This window comes from Mytilus trossulus, chromosome 8 (genome assembly GCF_036588685.1).
Source record: "Mytilus trossulus isolate FHL-02 chromosome 8, PNRI_Mtr1.1.1.hap1, whole genome shotgun sequence".
Taxonomy (NCBI): Eukaryota; Metazoa; Mollusca; class Bivalvia; order Mytilida; family Mytilidae; genus Mytilus; species Mytilus trossulus.
Window position 1 is genome coordinate 50,676,839 of NC_086380.1, and position 21,206 is coordinate 50,698,044.

Genomic DNA, 21,206 nt, shown 5'->3' on the forward strand with positions numbered 1-21,206 from the left:
CCACTGGAGGTATGACTGAGAATGTCAACCGTTAAAGATAAGTGCAAAACAAAACAAATAAAATGATATAAACCATAATAAAAGTTAGTAGCCCAAGCAAACGCTTGCATTCAGTTATACAACTCTACACATAAGTCGACATTTCAAAATTTGGGCATTGACAATTATGAACTCATTTGTGCGCTCTCGCTGAAGCATCCAGAAAAGCACTCTGGGGACACTTTGTTTATGAAATGTAATGGAATTTCTACATGCTATCAATTTTTATGTATGCATAAAACAAGCCCTTCATTTTTCGGCGAAAGCTTATAACTTTGTGTTATAACTTAATGTCTATAAAGTGAGCTGAAGTTAAATACTGGTATTATATGGCTGATTCACTCGTTGAAATTGATCTTTTTTCTATGGAGAACACTTGTTCTGCTGACAGAAATGATAGGGTCCTGATATTTTGTGTACTTTAATATCCTATACTCTCATTCAAGGTTTATCCTTAACTTGGTCTCAACTTTTGAATAATCTCTTTCAACTGTGTCTCTGAATGTTATTTCTGACTATACAGCTTATATGTATGTTCAACTTGGCGTTTATTTTTGTTGTAGTTCAGTTGTTTTGCTGTTCTATTGTTTTCCTCTTGTAGTTGATTGTTTGGTTTTGGTTTGTAATCCGGATTTGTTTTTATTGTTTAATTAGATTTATGACTATGGCGGTATATTACTGTTGCTTTCAGTACGATTAAAGAGTTTTTTCATGATGAAGGCTATACTGTAATATTCATTTTCTTTGGCTGGATAGTAGATCATTTGGCAATCATTAAACCTTACCCAACTATAAAAGTTATTTCATGTCTAGAGTTTATTACTATGGAAGGAGGAAAATAAGAAATAAAACTGTTATGTTGAGAAACTTTAAAATACCCCAACAAGGAGAGTCTCAGTCCACGTTAATACAAAAATTGAAAAAAGGGCACTGTCTCTTGTCAAATGAGGTAAAAAATTATAAGCAACAAAGCAACAAATTCAACAAGCTAAATGAAACACAATAATACATCAAGACAATAACAAACATTAAAAAGCATAAACCTGGTGGAACTGAAACCATTTTTTTAAATTATGTCCTGTACCAAGTTAAGAATATGTCAGTTGTTTATCAGTTTGTCCGTTTCTATAAACTTTTGTTTTGGACAGGCTATTTGCGATGTTTTTTGGAGTTTAGTATTTTTGTTGTTCCTTTATTTCCTTTTAGCGACTGATTCGTATAATCAACAGACCTTGAGTTCATAAGGATTCATTAAAAATATGGCCATTTCAACATGTTCAAATCCTTTTTTTCTGTTTTATTATTTTTAGTATGTTTCTTCTATCAATAAATCAACAACTACTAGAACTTATATATGATTAAAATAATTTATTAGCATAATAAATACATAACAATAAAATAATCTGATCATGTGATACATGTAAACTATGGAATAACAGAATACCATTAGCCAGGTCTACCACCTGTTAACTGTTGTTGTCCTACTGGTAAATTACAAAAAGGGCTATTTGTAATAGGACCATGGTAAGGTGTTGCATAGGTACATTCTAAAAGCTGATTAAGTCTTTCATGTCTATACTCAGTGCATCTCAAACAAATGCAAACTGATAAAATGTGCACTAAATAATGAGCATGACAGGTTTTAAGTTCATGCAATAACCTCATAAAATCTTCTGCACTTATATGTCCCTGTAAATTAACTCCATGTAAATTAAGTAAATAAAACTCATTAATGACAGAACGATACATTGGTTTGATATAAAGCGAATGAATTGCAACAGCATTTTTTGCACTGATTTTTCGTGGCAGAAGCAGTTTAACAAAGTCTGTTTCCAGTTGGAACTTTTCAATCAGTGGAACAAGAAGAGCTGTTTTGCCCTCTCTGCATCTTTTTACTTCACTATTGTCATTTACTAACCATTTAAATAAAAAGCCTAATGTAAAATTGCGATTATACTCTGATAAAATAATTTCTATTTCTATTACATCATTTTCATTTTGCATTTGCATATAATTATTAACAACATCTAATAAAAACTCACTTCTTTTTAGTGCTAAATGAACTTTGGTCTGGGGCGCAATGGTAACCACACTGGGTTCACCATCATGACCAAAGTTTAAATGAAGAACTAGCTTATTCATGATAGAATTGCAATATCTCTTTTCCTTTTTTCCCTAACTATTTAATCATAGTTCCCTATTAAGAACAATATTCTTGCCCGCCCCAAAAAGGAAAAAGGATAGAAGCAGATATGTTTTCAAGATGCTTCTACACCATAGCAAACATTCAGACAATCATGTGGATAGTGTTTTTAAAACACTCTTTGAATGTCCAAACATTTGGTCTTTAATGTGACCCTTGAAGGTTTTAATATATCCAATTATTTTTAACAATGACAAAATATAAACAGTTTATAACTAATTCTTATAATTCATCATTGCAGTGGGTCAAACAGCATAAAACTTCTATAGGCCACGGTGGACTGAATATAATATATATTAACTAGAGGCTCTAAAGAGCCTGTGTCGCTCACCTTGGTATATGTGAATTAAACACAGGAAGCAGACAGTTCATGAAAACTTGTGTTAAGGTGATTGTGAAGTGTTTGAACATCTTACTTTACTGAACATTTTTTGCTGCTTACAATTATCTGTCTATAATGAACTTGTCCGTGTAGTTTCAGTGGAAAATGTTAGTAAAAATTTACAAATTTTATGAAAAATTTAAAAAATTGATTATAAAGGACAATTACTTCTTAGGGGGTCAATTGACCATTTTTGTCATTTTGACTTATTTTTGAGTCTTAAATTGCTGTACATTATTGCTGTTTACAGTTTATCTCTATCTATAATAATATTCAAGATAATAACCCAAAAGAGCAAAATTTCCTTAAAATTACCAATTTAGGGGCAGCAACCTAACATCGCGTTGTCCGATTCATCTAAACATTTCAGGGCAGATAGATCTTGACCAGATTAACAATGTTACTACCTGTCAGATTTGCTCTAAATGCTTTGATTTTTGAGTTATAAGCCAAAAACTGCATTTTACCCCTATGTTCTATTTTCAACCGTAGCGACCATATTGATTGGTTAGCTCGGTAACAAAACACAATTTTTAAACTAGATAGCCTAATAATATTTATGGCTATGTTTGGTAAAATTTGGCTTAGTAGTTTCAGAGAAGAAGATTTTTGAAAAAGTTTACTTAGATTTACGAAAAAAGGGACTATAAAGGGCAATAACTCCTGAAGGGGTCAACTGACCATATGGTTCTCTTGACTAATTTGTAAATCTTACTTTGCTGAACATTTTTGCTATTTACAGTTTATCTCTATCCATAATAATATTCAAGATAATAACCATTATATATATGTTTATTATCCTCCTTCAGGAGAGTATAGATATACAAATGTGGTATAATACAGAGTGTTAATAATAAGAATTTAAATAACGATTTAAATAAAATAAAAGAATAAATAAATATTTATATTAATGAATAATTAAATTGATCATTGAATAAATAGAATAGATAAGTTCAGATGAATCGAAAAATGTCTTTTAAGATTTTTCAGTTGTAATAAATATCAAGTTAACTGTCATATTCCTTAAACAGTAAAATTTCCTTAAAATTAATAATTTAGGGGCAGCAACCCAACAATGGGTTGTCTGATTCATCTGAAAATTTCAGGGCAGATAGATCTTGACCAGATAAACAATTTTACCCATTGTCAAATTTGCTCTAAATGTTTAGTTTTTGAGTAATAACCAAAAACTGCATTTAACCTCCATATTCTATTTTTAGCCGTGGCAGCCATCTTGGTTGGTTGGCCGGGTCAAAAAACACAATTTTCAAACTAGATACATCAATGATGATTGTGGCTAAGTATGGATTAATTTGGACCGGTAGTTTCAGAGAAGAAGATTTTTGTAAAAGATCATGGAGATTTACAAAAAATGGTTTAAAATTGACTATAAAGGGCAATAACTCCTAAAGGGTTCAACTGACCTTTTTGATCATGTTGACTTATTTGTAAATCTTACTTTGATGAACATTATTGCTGTTTTCAGTTTATCTCCATCTATAATAATTTTCAAGATAATAACCAAAAACAGTAAAATTTCCTTAAAATTACCAATTTAGGGGCAGCAACCCAACAATGGGTTGTCTGATTCATCTGAAAATGTCAGCGCAGATAGATCTTGACCTGATAAACAATTTTACTCCTTGTCAGATTTGCTCTAAATGCTTTGTTTTTTTGAGTTTTAAGCCAAAAACTGCATTTTACCCCTTGTGTTCTATTTTTGCCATGCCGGCCATCTTGGTTGGTTGGTCAGGTCAAAAAACACAAATTTTAAACTAGATACATCAATGATAATTATGGCCAAGTTTGGTTTAATTTGGCCCAGTAGTTTTAGAGGAGAAGATTTTTGTAAAAGTTAACAACGACGGACGACAGACGACGGACGCCAAGTGATGAGAAAAGCTCACTTGGCCTTTTAGGCCAGGTGAGCTTAAAACATGTTATGAAAACATATTTTGCCAACATGAATCGTGAAACAATACAAATAATTCTAAAACTTTCTGATCACTGTGCTCTAAAATTACATTCTGAGTTTATTTTTGTTTTAGTCAGAAAAATTTAAATGTATTTGCAGCTTTATTTTAATTCATTTTAAAATTTTGTAAAGTTTAAACCATTTTTAAGCAATGTATTGTACATGTTATACTATGTTTGAGGTATTTTTGTACAGTTCATAACAAGCCTTTTTTGCAATTATATACTAGTTATAACATGTACAATATTTCTGTACATGATATAACATGTACAAAATTGCAATTTGAATACAACATATAGAAATATTTACATGATTTATGTACATATATATACAAAAAAAATATCCTTATTACTTTTGATTCATTTTTTATCATTGTTTCAGATGTTAAAATATATATTTCTTAATCAATTTTGTTTTTAAATTTAACACTGTAGCATTTATTTATCATCCTAGCTGTACTCTAACATTATAATGACTTGGACACGTAAAAACTTACTCTTTCATTCAATCAAACAAAGAGACAATTATGAGCATAATCTCTTCATCCTGGCTGAACGCTTACAGTATGAAGATCATTAAACACAAGTATTTGTCTTTTATTCAATTCAATAATTAAACAACTTGTATATCCAAGCAGAATGATGAAGTAAAAGGATTATATCTATATACATTATGGTTCATATTATAGGTAAAGAAAAATAAAGTTAAAGATGCATGATGCGTGAATATTTTGACATTTATGTTGCAAAAGATTATCCACCAATTCTGAAGGTCCACAAAAAAACTGATAATGTAACAGAACATGGAATAACTTAAGAAACTATACCTATTCACAGAAACTTAATACATTGTTTATATAAACAAACAACAACAATAAAATATTGAAGTCACAAGATAGTCTTTATTATATCATTATCCTCACTGTAACTAAAAATAACTATAAGGTTCAATCTCTTTCAGTGTATCTATAACTTTCCTACTTTTCTCATATTAAAGATAAAAACTCTTTGATTCAATCCAATAAAGAGACAATTTTGGGCATAATCTCTTCATCCTGGCTGAACGCTAACAGTATGAAGATCATTAAACACAAGTATTTGTTTGTTTTTTTATTCAATTTGAAAATTTGACAAGTTTGCTATCCAAGAGAATGATTAAGTAAAAGTATTATATATATATATATCATTGCAAAAATCAAGGTCATCTTTGACTTGAATTTTCTTTATATATATTAAGTTCTTGCTAAAAAAATCAGACTCAAGCAAAACTTTACTGAATTTGAACTTATGAAGTTGTAACTTTTCGGATATGTCCCTGTTATACACATGGAAACTTTTTTCTCAAGCTTCTTATACTATATACATGTTATAGGGGTGTATACAATACACAGTGAAAAAACAGTACTCATAATTATGATTTTTTTTGTGCATAAATGAATAAATATGAACTTAATGGAAAGAACTGTGTAATACACTCTTTTGTTTGCAATGCAGACTCATTTACTCCATGAAAAAATAATATTGAAAATTTGCAGACATAACAAACATTTACACTTAGTCTATCTATTGAAAAATTGAAAAAACTTTAGATAAATAATAATGTAAATTTAAGTCAAACAGAACTAATATACATCCATGTGTTCTCTTTCCTGATTTTTATTGTTTGCTTTGCATTTGCTTTGTATTTGGTCAAACTTATGGTAAAGTTGCATAACATAAAAAAGTTCTGCTGTCATAGAACTGCATGACTAAACTAAAGGTCACAATATTTTCTTGAAGGGATTTTGTTATATATTAATATATTTACTTATATTCTTACTTCACAGGCTTTTTTTACTTTTCCTATTATCGATTTTCATCAATAAGACAAAAAAAAATTTACAACATTTTGCAATACCATAGTTTTATCATAAGTAGATATACATTCAACTTATTTAAAATATGACACAAAGTATCCTGAATTTGTTGTTTCATATCAGACGAACTTATTTAAATCTTAAAGGGGCACTAGCTACAAGATATATAAAAAAAACAATTATATATTTTTTTTTGGCTCAATCACTAATGAAATACAAATTGTGAAATAATAATTCACTTTTAGCATTTAGCAGCCAGTATGATTTAGTTCTGTCAAAATAAGCTAAAATCATTGATAATTAATTATTCACTTGCAAGTGAATAATTCAACCTCATTGAATTTGTATTAATGTGATCTTCAATTTAACTCCTTAGCTTGAAATGGATAACACATGAATTGAATGTGTACAATTATTTAAAGGAAAAGAATATCAACATTGAAAGTGAAACAAAGGTAAATCAATTGATTGACTGATTTGATCCACAGAAAAAAAACCCGATGATAAACATTAATTTTTCATCCACTGTGGATTCATTATTATTCGTTGGATATCAATTTTCGTGGATTTCGTGGGAACAGACGAACCACGAAATTAAATGTTCAACAAATACCAAATTTTCTATTGGCTTGTATGCAGATTTCTCCAAAACCACGAAATTAAATATCCACGAACATGTAAGTTTTCCTCAATCCACGAAAAATTGGTACCCACGAAAATAAACAAATCCACAGTATAATATAAAATTAACTAGACCTAGAACAATCCAAGAGCATGAATTTGCTTGATCTATTTATATCTATATTTATGTTTACATCGCTTATATGATCATTGAATGACTTTAGAGGTCAACTCAATAATTAATTAGATGGCGGTCTAGACTGAGAACACACGAAATGAAGCTATGTAATTTTATACCGTGTCCTCTTAATATTTATTGTAGACTTTTAATAGGTTGGATAAATGTTGACATTATTCATTATTATAAATCAAATACTAGAAATTAAGTAAAATCGGTGAACATGAATTTGACAGCTAGTGCCCCTTTAACATTTAACATTTTTTTACAAGTTCTTTACACATATCTTCCTTCTTTTTCTTTTTTTCTCTGTCTTGTTTACATATGTTTTCAAGTTTTTAATAGTACCAATATCAGTCAGTCTTACTGTACACTTCTTGGATTCTGCTGTATATATTTTCTTATTTCCTGATCTTTTTCTGCCTACAAAACATCAACTTATTTTACTAACTAAAAAGACTATTATTATGCAAATACATTGCTTTTAAAACTAGAGGCTCTAAAGAGCCTGTGTCGCTCACCTTGGTCTGTGTGAATATTAAACAAAGGACGCAGATGGATTCATGACAAAATTGTGTTTTGGTGATGGTGATGTGTTTGTACATCTTAATTTACTGAACATTCTAGCTGCTTACAATTATCTCTATCTATAATTAACTTGGCCCAGTAGTTTCAGAGGAGAAGATTTTTGTAAAAGATTACTAAGATTTACAAAAAAATGGTTAAAACTTGACTATAAAGGGCAATAACTCCTAAAGAGGTCAACTGACAATTTCAGTCATATTGACTTATTCATAGATCTTACTTTGACAGCATTTATTGTATTTTAAAGTTTATCTCTATCTATAATAATATTCAAGATAATAACCAATAACAGCAAAATTTCCTTAAAATTACCAGTTCAGGGGCAGCAACCCAACAACAGGTTGTCCAATTCATCTGAAAATTGCCGGGCAGATAGATTTTGACCTGATAAACAATTCTCATTCTGTCAGATTTGCTTTAAATGCTTTGGTTTTTGAGTTATGAGCCAAAAACTGAATTTTACCCCTATGTTCTATTTCTAGCTGTGGAGGCCATCTTAATTGTTTGACTGGGTCACGCCACACATTTTTACAACTCAATACCCAAATGATGATTGTGGCCAAGTTTGGTTTAATTTGGCTAGGTAGTATCAGAGGAGAAGATTTTTGTAAAAGATTAAGATTTACGAAAAATTGTTAAAAATTTACTATAAAGGACAATACCTCCTATTGCTGTTTACAGTTTATCTCTATCTATAATAATATTCAAGATAATAACTAAGAACAGCAAAATTTCCTTAAAATGACCAATTCAGGGGCAGCAACCCAACAACAGGTTGTCCCATTCATCTGAAAATTTCAGGGCAGATAGATTTTGACCTGATAAACAATTTTATTTCATGTCAAATGGCTCTTAATGCTTTGAGTTATAAGCCAAAAACTGCATTTTACCCCTATGTTCTATTTTTAGCTGTGGTGGCCATCTTGGTTTGTTGGCCAGGTCACGCCACTCAATTTTTAAACTGAATACCCCAATGATAGTTGTAGCCAAGTTCGGTTTAGTTTGGCCCAGTTGTTTCAGAGGAGAAGATTTTTGTAAAAGATTACTAACATTTACGAAAAATGGTAAAAAATTGTCTATAAAGGGCAATCACTCCTTAAGGGGTCAACTGACAATTTCGGTCATGTTGACTTATTTGAAATCTTACTTTGCTGAACATTGTTGCTGTTTACCGTTTATCTCTGAATTTACCCCTATGTTCTTTTTTTAGCCATGGCGGCCATCTTGGTTGGTTGACTGGGTCACTGGACACAAATTTTAAACTAGAAACTAGAAACCCTAATAATGAATTTGGCAATGTTTGTTTAAATTTGGCCAAGCAGTTTCAGAGGAGAAGATTTTTGTAAAAGTTAATGATGACGGACACCAAGTGATGAGAAAAGCTCACTTCGGGCCAGGTGAGCTAAAAATAACACTTTCTTAATAACTCACATGAAAAGAAAATACTTCTGACTTTGATTTATATTCAATATAGGGTAAAATAACAATAAGTTTGTAATAAAATATATTATTTTTTTCAAATGAGGATTTGCATATCTTTTTGTTTCTTTTACTCCTATCTTTCGATCTATTGTGCATAATTTTAATAAATGTCAAAATGCCTCTTATTATATTTCATTCATTTGGTAAGTTCAAAATGTATATGTTTCAATAATAATAATATTGCAAGTACATTTAACAATAATAAATTTCCAAAAAAGCTCAGAAGTAAAAGTAACATCTCAAATATAAAGAGAAATGTGTTGGTTTTTTTTTTTATTTTAAAAGCATCTAGGGCTATATCATAACCATCTTTGCCTTCAAGGGGTTAAATATCAGCATGAATCAACAATATATCAATAGCTAGTAGTGAATGTATATATATGATATAAGGTCAATGCGGAAAAATAAAAAAAAAATATATGAGGCTGAAAAGTTGGGGAAAGGTGGAGTTTTAAAGAACTATTAAATGTATACTAAATTATACGAGGGGAATAAGAGGTTTTAACCAACTATTATTTTATACTAAATGATTTCTCACCTATTTCGGATTTTTTATCTTTTGTCGATGAATGATTAATAAGTCCTGTAATTGCATCTGAAATGAAAATAAGGATTTAAAAAAAAAATTAATTCATTCTAACCTTCCCTGAAATATTTGTATGGAATTAATACAATTAAAACTATTTTAAATGTGCATTATAAAGATAAAACTTCTTTTCACAAACTGTTATCATCCTTTTCAAAATCTGAATAAAATTCTGTTATCAGTCAAATCTTCAAAAGTATACAAGTTGCAGTTCAGACTGTAAATAAGATTTAAAAGACAAACTGTGAACAAACAATCTTTGGACTGATATAAAGTTGTAAAAACTTTAGATTATTTACCCTTTTTAGTATTTTTACCAATCCTTTCATATTCTCCAGTAGTTTCACTGGTCCTTTCTAAATTTGGGCAAACATCTATTGGATTATTTAAATCTGGAAAATTAAAAGGTTAAATACAATAACAATGTAAATGAAAAAGGAGAAAACCAAGGTTATTCCACCAGGGATGATTCTAGGTGTTTTCAAATGGGTCCCTTAAACATCAAATTGGGAATTTTTTTTGAATAAAATCTAAGAGGAAATAACTTTGTTTTCCTGTAAAAACGGAAAATGTATATCATTAAGTTTAACCTTTACACTGATGTTCATGTAAGTTGTAACATTTTGAATAATTCTGGATGGGCTACTGTAATTACATGAATATTATTGAACATGAGGCACTAAGTCTATCATCTTAGCTATAGTTACCTAGGCCTATTACAAAAATATTTCAGCTAACATAAATAAACCACTGAAACAAATCATTCATCAGGTCGCAAATCTCTGTTTTACTGTCTACTTTGTAACAATTGACGGTGGCAACTCTTCAACTACAGTACTGTTATTCCTTATGTAACAGAAAGTAAAAAAAAATATTGTTTTCTCTCATTAAAGTTGTACCTTTGTTTCCTGAATGATGTTTATGAATGATATAGTGTTGTGCATCATAGATGGAATGTCAGAACTGACAGATAGATTGAAAATGTCTTTATATGTCAAGCTAAGATATGAAGTTAATTCATCTCTCACTTCCTTAGATATGCCTCTAGTGTTGTCAACATAGTGGTTAAACAGGCTTTCTCCAACTTTTGGCAATGATTTAAATGGCTTATAATTCTGCAGATACTCTATAATTTCAGCTTTCATTTCTTTTGCCTTTATAACTAAGGAGATGGGCATACCTGAGGAAATATTTTTCATTTACTTCAATTAAAATAAATAAAAAAAGGATGTAGGAACATGTAAGCTGTCTTACTGTGAATTCATTTATTTTCGTGGATACCAGTTTTCTTGGATTGTGGAAAAATTGTGCTTTCTAGTATATTTGATTTCATGGTTTTTATTATGTGTTGAAACAAACCTATATAAAATTCCTACTTCGTTGAGTATTCAAATTTGTGGTTCACCTACACCCACGTAATCCACAAAAATTGGTATCCCACGAAAATCAATAAATCCACAGAATCTTAAAATATAAGCAAATAAATTGTTCCTCCTATTTTAATTGCATACAGTTTAATATCTCATTTCAAATTCACTCATTTGACTCATGTGTAGATCTTACTTTGCTGAACATTTTTTGCTGTAACATTTTATCTCTATATATCTCAAAAAAAAATTGAAGATAATAACCAAAAGCAATGAAATTCCCTAAAAAAATAACTATTTCGGAACAGTAACCTGACAATGGGTTGTTGGATATGTCTGAAAATTACAAGGCCTATAGATCTTAACCTGATAATTACTTTAACAACAGCAACTTGAGTTTTACTCTAACAGCTTTTGTCTTTGAGATATTAGTCAAAAACTGCAATTAACCCCTATGTTCTACTTTTACAACATCAGACTTCATTGATGAAGGATCAAATACCTGGATAATATTTATACAAACAAGATACCCTAAGGAAAATTCAAGTACAGTTCAGTTCATATTGGTCTAGTAGCTTCAGAGAAGATGATTTTTGAAAAAAATACTTCCTACAAAAAAATTGTCTTTCCAGGTGAATAACTCCTGAAGAGGTCAATTTACCATTCTAATGCAATTTTTATGTAACATTTATTTTTTCATTGGATAAAAGCCATCGTATTATTTCTTTTTATAATGCATTAGAATCAGAATAACAGTACTGAAGTTGAAGAGTTGCCACCATAAATTTTGATTTGACTGTCTCAAATAACCGTTTTACTGGCTCCCTTACGCGTTGCAGTAAAACTGGATTTGCAACTGTCAAATCGACAATTGACTGTGGCAACTCTTCAACCACAGTACTATTATTCCTTAATTTCACCAACAAACGACAACCATTAAACAACAGCCTCTTGACTAAGGACAGGTGCATATAATAAATGCAACAGGTTTGAATGTTTTAACAGATGCCAACCTTTACCCTAACCTTATTAACAATAGTATAACATTACAACATGAAAAGACGCACTAAAAAATATTAATTGAAAATGGCATAATTCTATTAAAAAGACACCAATTTCACAAAAACCACTAAACTATGTTCTTTTTCTTAGCAACAGCATCAAGATTTGTTGATGAATCAAATCATCAATTAAAATGTATAAACTATATACCCTAAAGAACATTCACTTTAAGTTATTTTGAAGTATTTGATAGTTATCAAAAGTACCAGGATTATAATTTTATACGCCAGACGCGCGTTTCGTCTACATAAGACTCATCAGTGACGCTCAGATCAAAATAGTTAAAAAGCCGAATAAATACAAAGTTGAAGAGCATTTAAGGATCCAAAATTCCAAAATTAATTTCAGAACAGAAGATTCTTGAAATAATTCATGAGGATTATAGCAAGTGATGGCATAAGCTCAAATGACTATCTGGATCAAAAACTAAATTTCAGGATTTTGAATGGTTAAAGTAATGGTATTAACTTTCATTGTCCCCTATGTTAGCTTCCTCTTTTTAATGGTAATAGGTATATAACATATTTATATTATCACTCACCTTGTATTGCTTTTAATGGAGAACTATCTTCACTTGTAAGGGATTTCCTAGCTTTTAATGGAGAACTATCTTCACTTGTAAGGGATTTCCTAGCTTTTAATGGAGAACTATCTTCACTTGTAAGGGATTTCCTAGCTTTTAATGGAAAACTATCTTCATTTGTAAAGGATTTCCTAGCTTTTAATGAAGAATTATCCACACTTCTTTTTCCTATAAAGAAATTAATTGTAAAGTGTTAGAAGTAAGTGTTACGAAGAAACTTGTGTGTTCTTTTTTAAGTCAGCTTACTACACAGTTATGTCTAGAACAGAAAAAATATATCAACATACAAAATATAGAAAATACCTACCATTTCTTGCTTTATATGGAGAACTGTCTTTGCTATTTAAGGATTTCCTAGCTTTTAATGGAGATCTGTCATCACTATCAAAGGATTTCTTATCTCTACTACCTACAATTATGTCATAGTTTATTGTTAAACCTTGATTGTATCAATAAGTGTGTCTGCATCAACTGTTTCTTAAATTACTTAAAATGTTAATATTTATATGTTGTATCCTGTAAGAACAATGAAATTAGGCCTATTGTGTTTTATTTTTGTACTATCAATTCCAAGTTTACTTTCCACAGCAGTCACTAAGACTCAGAGTGAGAGAAAGTATATTCCACTTCGTATCTTATCACCTATTTTCCTACATTAGTTCTAGGAGGAACCCCATTCCTAACTCTTTAAATATTTAATTTTCTGTGAGTCAGTGATCATGACTCCTTTCCGTACACATTTATTGGTTCAAATTGCGATCTTTTTAAATAAAATACAACATTTATTGACAGAACGAGCTAATACTGGACATGTCGTTTGATTCAACATTTAAATTGACAATGAGGGTCGGTTGAAGACAAAACTTTACGACAAAAGAGATGATTTCAGCTTTCCAATTGTGAACTTTCCATTTCTAAGTAGCAACATTCCAGCAGCACCTGCATACGGGGTATATATCTCCCAATTGATACGATATTCCCGTGCTTGCATTTCCTATCATGATTTTCTTGATAGAGGGTTACTGCTCACAAGGAAGCTATTAAACCAAGAGTTCCAAACGGTGAAGTTGAAATCATCCCTTCGTAAATTTTACGGACGCCATCACGAGTTGGTTGACCGTTATGGAATAACCGTTTCACAAATGATATCGGATATGTTCCTTACGTCGTAACTACAATCCCCTTCCCTTTCATGAATTTGACCTACCGAATTAGACTATTTACCGGATTTGTAATCACATAAGCAACACGACGGGTGCCGCATGTGGAGCAGGATCTGCTTACCCTTCCGGAGCACCTGAGATCACCCCTAGTTTTTGGTGGGGTTCGTGTTGTTTATTCTTTAGTTTTCTATGTTGTGTCATGTGTACTATTGTTTTTCTGTTTGTCTTTTTCATTTTTAGCCATGGCGTTGTCAGTTTGTTTTAGATTTACGAGTTTGACTGTCCCTTTGGTGTCTTTCGTCCCTCTTTTAAGGAAGTGAGACAACTCGAAACGATAATATGGAAGACTCCATTTTGCCTGATGTTCTATGATGATGACTACATTCATTTTTTTTAAATGATGCATATGATTTAAAGAAATGCAACAACAATAACCCTCAAAAGCAGACATTCATAGAAAAGATCCCATGAGTTGTAAATTAATTGAGTGGGGAATCCAGAGCTAAAACCCCTTGAAGTCAAGAAATCTATACGCATGCGCATAATTACCAAAACAAACCTTTGAGCAAGGTCGTATATTAAATGTTAACTAAACGATGGTTCTCTATTTCTTTATGGAATTACAATGATCTTGAATATCAGTTTCATAACAGTAACATATAAGAAAAACTCCACTTCATTTCTTATATGACAAAAATAGATTTATCGGAATTCAGAGAACTCTCGTATTTTATCAAAACTGGGATTCCCTCTGACGTGTTTCTAAATTTATAAAAACATTCAATATAAATACTGCTTAATTCTGATTTTTCGTGTTGTTAAAAACACACATATAAGTCAATGGAATTATCAAACATGAAGATTATGAAAAGAATATTATAGGAAAGTTGTTTTAGTTCAATCCCTTTGTTTGTTTTTTATATAAGTATAAGTCTACAGATTGCTTGAAAGCAATTGTATCCAAAAAAAAACTCACCTTTACAAAGCTCCACATCAAAAATGAAATTATTTCTTTTCATAAAAGCCATTAAAACTTTGACAAAAATTAAACAACAAAGTCTTTTGGACTGACAGACTGACAGTTACCAGTTCAGCAACTATGTCGACAGGTAAAATATAACATATTATCACTCACCTTTTATTGCTTTTAATGGAGAACTGTCCTTGCTTGTAAAGGATGTCCTAGCAATTAATGGAGAACTGTCCTCAGTTGTAAAGGATTTCCTAGCTTTTAATGGAGAACTATCTTCACTTGTAAGGGATTTCCTAGCTTTTAATGGAGAACTATCCTCACTTGTAAAGGATTTCCTAGCTTTTAATGGAGAATTGTCCTCACTTGTAAAGGATTTCCTAGCTTTCAATGGAGAACTGTCCTCACTTGTAAAGGATTTCCTAGCTTTCCTAGCTTTTAATGGAGAACATTCCTCACTTGTAAAGGAATATACACTTCTTTTTTCTATAAAGTAATTAATTATAAGATGTTAGAAGTGACTTGTTAAGATGAAATGCTTCTGGCATGCAACATAATAAGCCTGATACATGCATAATTGAGTAGGAAATTTGTAGATGTGTAGAACAACAGCAATAAGTATTTTTAAATACAAAAAATATCAAAATACCTACCTTTTCTTGCTTTAAATGGAGATCTGTCATCACTATCAAAGGATTTCTTATCTTTTTTACCTAGAATTATGTCATAGAACTTTTTTTTATACCTTGGTTATCTATAAAAGAACTTAAGTTAAGTGAGCAGGATCACATACTCCACATCCCTATATTGTCACTAGGCAAACAAAATATAAATCTATGATTTTCATCCAAGTCCCCCCCCCCTCCCTGACAAAGTGGTCCACCTTAACCGATATCCAGCACTTCATTGAAATTTATAGGAAATCCAACCAACAAAAAATAAATGTGCTTTCTACATGTTCTAGGCATAAAGCAGAAAGTCCCCCTCCTGAACAAAAAATACCCCTCTACAGATTTATCTAAAAATCAATCCTATCGAAGCTTTTATGGTAACCAACACTTTATTTATGTAAAGAAGAAAATCACACCAGAAATGAAGGCAGCATCCAGACGATGATTTTTATCCAGTCCCCTCGTGACAAAAGCTTCCTTCCTCTTATTTCTGTCAATAACAATCCCATCAAAGCTTTTTTGTTTACAGATGGCGACAGACAAAAAGAGAGATGGACCAGTCAAAAACATTTTACCTTTCGTAACTTAAGTTGCATAGGGTATAAAAAATGTGTATAAATAAACTGCTTAAATTTTTAGTATTCTTTGTTATATCATATCTCCCCAGGTTGGCATAAACATTTTTCACAAATATTGAAACAAGATATCTACAGAAACAAGAGGATCATGAAAGCCTGAAATCATATATAATTCATGATGCCTTAAGTACAATTAAATACATTTTCAAAAATGCTATTTCATTTTTCTGCCAAAAAGCTAAAAAAATATATTAAAATCATCTTTTAAGAGAAAAAAATGGAATAAGAGGTGAATTTTCAAATTTCAACTTACACAAATGAACAACCTATCTGGTTTTATACTAAATCGATACAAATATAAAAAGTAAATAATATACTATGCAGAGTTAACATCTCGCACTATCAATGTTACTGGAGCATATTGATAAATATTTAAGATGGTTCAGACTTATCTGTAGAACCCAAACTGTATTATGTCCAAAGAAATACTTGTGCAGTAGAAAACAGCACTAATCAGACCATTATGAATTAAAATACTAACACAAGTCAAGAATTACTTACTTGATTTAATCTGGTCTGATGTCCTTTTTGAAAACTTTTTAAATATTCTTCCTACAAATTTTTTTTTCAAAGTGCTTGAATAAGCTTTATCCTTAAAACAATGGTGAAGTTATTACAAAGTCTTAACATAATGTCACAAAGTCTTCATAACTTCCTACATTTTAAAGATGTTGCTTATTGTTGAAGGCCAAACAGTAACCAATAGTAGTTTACATCTATGCAAATTGGTCTCTAGCTCATTGTTGTCTTCTTGAAAATCTTTTACACATTTTATATTTTCATTAATTAACTTATTGGAAATAAAATCAATTTGCTCTTAGGTCCATGGCCAGTTAAACACGTTTCTACTATAAACCAGCAGAAACCAGTCAAAAGTCAACTTTATAATGATGTCAAACTTGAACTCGTAGAGAGCTTATTTAATACTTGTTCAATGTCGTAACTGGGTTTGGTACCAATGACAATTATTCCACATATAAGTACTTACGTTCAGATGTTTTTTTCAATATTCATTAATATGAAACTCACCTTCAACTGGACCTATTAAAGCTTTGCCTTTTCTTGTTTGGCATGGAGAAATCTTATCATAATACTTCTGAGTGTTACTAATATACATATCTAAAACATAAATTAGAGGCTCTAAAGACCCTGTGTCGCTCACCTTAGTCTATGAAGGACACAGATGGATTCATGACAAAATTGTGTTTGAAGATCTTACTTGACTGAACATTCTTGTTACTTACAATTTTTCTATCTATAATAAACTTGGCCCTTTAGATAGAAAGGAAAGTATTTTGTAAACCAATTTACCAAATTAATGAAAATTGTTAAAAATTTACTATAAAGGGCAATAACTCTTTCAGAGGTCAACTGACCATTTTGGTCATGTTGACTTATTTGTAGATCTTACTTTGCTGAACATTTATGCTGTTTACAATTTATCTCTATTTATAACAATATTCAAGATAATAACCAAAAAAGGCATTTTTTTCAAATTACCAATTGAGGGGGAGGCAACCCAACAATCATTTCTCCAAATCATCTGAAAATTTCAGGGAAAATAGATATTGACTAGATACCAATTCAATCCTTTGTCAGATTTGTTCTAAATGCTTTATTTTCAGAGTTATAATCTTCATTTTACCCCATGTGTTCTATTTTTAGCCATGGCGGCCATCTTGATTGGTTGGCTGGGTCACTGCACACATTTTTTTTTCAAAAAGATACCCCAATAATGATTGTGGCTAAGTTTGGTTAAATTTGACTCAGAGGAGAAGATTTTTGTAAAAGTTAACAACGATGTCGACGGAGACGAACAAAGGACGAGGAACGCCAAGTGATGCGAAAAGCTCACTTGGCCTTGTGGGCCAGGTGAGCTAAAAAAGCAATGAAAATTCTTTGATTGCAGCAGTTAAGTTAAAATTTAACCTTAAATAGTAACAAACGTTAATGACTGATGAATAAAACTGAAAGTGCAATGCAATGTGATATATGTGGAAATGCCAATGTAAAAAAAAACCTGCATGTTTAACCCAGCCACATTATCTATGCATGTGCCTATCCCAAGTCAGGAGCCTGTAATCAGTGGTTTGTTTATGTGTTACATATTTGTTTTTTGTTCATTTTTATATTTAAATAAGGTCGTTAGTTTTCTATTTTTAATATTCAGACTTGTTACATTTGTGTACCTTCTAATACTTTGAGAGTATTTAAAACAAGCTGCCATGCATCTTTACTAAAGTAGGTCTTCGCTGAAGTTTGTGTTTCAGGACATATTAAACAGAATATCTGTATGACTCAACATATTTTCTGGCTTTGTTTCCACTTCTTCTTCAATCACAAACAGTACAGACTGTGCTCTTAAAACAGCATCTAGATCAGCCATATGATATAAAAAGCCTGAAAAATTAAGATCTAACTATGTAGTTGAAACTTTTAATAAAATTTAGAAAAAGAGGCCATCAATAGGATGTGCTATTTCAAACCAACACTGAATTCAAAAGTCCTCAAGGGGCAGGTAGGAAAAAGTGGATATGACATTTGAAATCATGCAAATGGTTTAATCATTCAAAACAAATAAAACTTAACCTTAAATTGTGAAAAAACGTTAATGACTGATGAATGAAACTGAAAGTGCAATGCAATGTGATATATGTGGAAATGCCAATGTAAAAAAAACTTTGCATGTTTAACCCAGCCACATTATCTATGCATGTGCCTATCCTAAGTCAGGAGCCTGTAATCAGTGGGTGTCGTTTCGTTTGTTTATGTGTTACATATTTGTTTTTTGTTCATTATTATAATTATTTAAATAAGGTCATTAGTTTTCTTGTTTGAATTGTTTTACATTAATATTGTCATATCGGGGCCTTTTATAGCTGACTATGCAGTATTGGCTTTGCTCATTGTTGAAGCCCATATTTTTGTCTCTTGTGGACAGTTGTCTGATTGGCAATCATACCACATCTTCTTTTTTTTTTTTTATATATAACAATATCATTAGTGGTTCCCCTTTAGCAGCTTATATCTACAGTTTTAACATTTGAAATAAGTTTTTTTGAAGAATATTATATTTTTTTCACATAAAAATAGACTGTCCATTTCAAACATACTTTTTAAGACAACTAATTTCTTTCAATGGCCACTTTTGTCCTAGCTTACAAAATTGGAATCAACCATATTTCCTATTTTCAATCATTTGGTTTGACCTTATGGTTGTACAGTCACAAACAAACTAAAATTGGAAGAACAAGGATGTGTCCAAAGTACACGGATGCCCCACTCGCACTATAATTTTCCATGTTCAATGGACCATGAAATTGGGTAAAAAATCTAATGTGGCATAAAAATTAGGAATATCATACCATAGGAAACATGTGTACTAAGTTTCAAGTTGATTGGACTTCAACATCCTCAAAAACTACCTTGACCGAAAAATCTAACCTGAAACTCACACTTTCATTTTCAATATCTCAACACCATAACTTCTGAACTGTTAAGGTAAAATTGCCTCTATTGAACTAGACATCCATTTTGTCATCAGTAGCAACATTTTTGAAAAAAACTTTTTTTTTTGTCAAATGTATTACATTTAAGAGACATTTATAAACTTAAACAATCTATTCTTTTTAAACTAACAAAAGTAATGGGAATTGTATCATATAAAATCTGCTTCAATGGTTTCAAGTTCAATGTTCAGTTGAATAACATTACCTTTGTCTATCAAGGTGATCTTTCTACTTTTTGTTCAGCAGATCTTTTTAACAGCATCTTTTATTTTATACATTTCTATTTTAAGTTTCATGCATATGTTACAAGGATTTATATTCTTTGTCTAAAAGATCAAAAGTATTATAAGGTAAATGAGATTTTTCAATCAGATATGACAAGGTTTTGGATTTGAATAGCCTGCATCACTCATCTGTAATATTTTGAGTATCAATGATAATATTTTTGCTATTTAATGATTACAAATATGCACACGCTGTTTTCATTTTCTTGAAATTATAGTTTTAACAAATGAATAGGAACATTTGTCGAACGGCAAATCATTAGAATTGTTTTTGACAAATGTTGGAATTAAAATAGCTACACTTTAACATGTCAGTGTTGCAAATATTGAAAGACAGTTATCCACGCATGACTGAAGGAACATGGGCTAAACAATCTCTATAGAAAAGAGATGTGCCAATGCTAATACAACTACTGGTCTGAGAACACAATTAAGTCGTAGTGCATTTCTTTTAGAACATAGATGAAAATTGAAAAAATCCCACCTGCGCTTTCTCAATGAAATTTTTACAGTGTGTTGTACTACTTTTGGGACAAATTATATCAAAATTATAGAAAACTTCATCGCCTCTAACTCAAAATATGGACAATTTTGTGTTTAGGGTGTCTTAAAATCTTTTAACAGCTTCCAAATTGCTAATTTTTAACCTTTTTTCAGCTGGACCAAATCACTACTTTCTTGTAAAATTCTGGACCCAAATTTTTTACAGTGTAATTTCACCCCCTACTTACAATTTGAGTCATTAAACATGGAGAAATAAACTTGGAAGGGGTATAAAAATTATTTGCAAGTAACCCACTGTTAACACTAGGGACTATATTAATCAAGGGACGACAATTGTGGTCTCGGACCTACTTACCAAATCCCATTGACTTATCACAAGTAGTTGCCTTTAAACAAATCTAAACACAAACTAATACATGTAAACTAAGCAAAATTTCAAAGTCAATATTCTTCTGACAGAAATAAAAGAGAAGCAAAAACAGACAAACCTGAATCAAAGTTGGATGGTCTGTGTATCAAAGTGCATGTAATAGTGACATGAATTAGACT

The 21,206-nt window shown here is 30.8% G+C and overlaps 2 protein-coding genes across 2 annotated transcripts in view; both read right to left on the reverse strand.

Moving 5' to 3' along the window:
• The window catches only part of LOC134727740 (putative ankyrin repeat protein RF_0381), a 296,205-nt gene that overhangs the window by 46,502 nt on the left and 228,497 nt on the right, over nucleotides 1–21,206 (reverse strand). The window lies entirely within an intron of this gene.
• Nucleotides 7,504–18,740, reverse strand: LOC134681103 (uncharacterized). The gene is made up of 8 exons (XM_063540530.1): nucleotides 18,550–18,740; nucleotides 17,390–17,479; nucleotides 16,862–16,912; nucleotides 15,701–15,764; nucleotides 13,226–13,323; nucleotides 10,206–10,298; nucleotides 9,859–9,915; nucleotides 7,504–7,676 (listed from the first exon to the last, which is right to left on the reverse strand). The coding sequence occupies exons 2-8, from the start codon at nucleotides 17,475–17,477 to the stop codon at nucleotides 7,519–7,521; spliced, it is 609 nt and encodes a 202-aa protein (XP_063396600.1). The 5' UTR covers nucleotides 17,478–17,479; nucleotides 18,550–18,740; the 3' UTR covers nucleotides 7,504–7,518.

Excerpts from the sequence above, each read along its gene's own strand:
- LOC134681103 (XM_063540530.1), bottom strand. The coding sequence starts at position 17,477 with ATGTATATTAGTAACACTCAGAAGTATTATGATAAGATTTCTCCATGC. Across the intron at positions 10,299-13,225 it reads TCCATATAAAGCAAGAAATG|ATTTAAATAATCCAATAGAT; the intron begins GTAGGTATTTTC and ends TTAATTTTCCAG. Across the intron at positions 9,916-10,205 it reads TGGTAAAAATACTAAAAAGG|ATGCAATTACAGGACTTATT; the intron begins GTAAATAATCTA and ends TTTTCATTTCAG.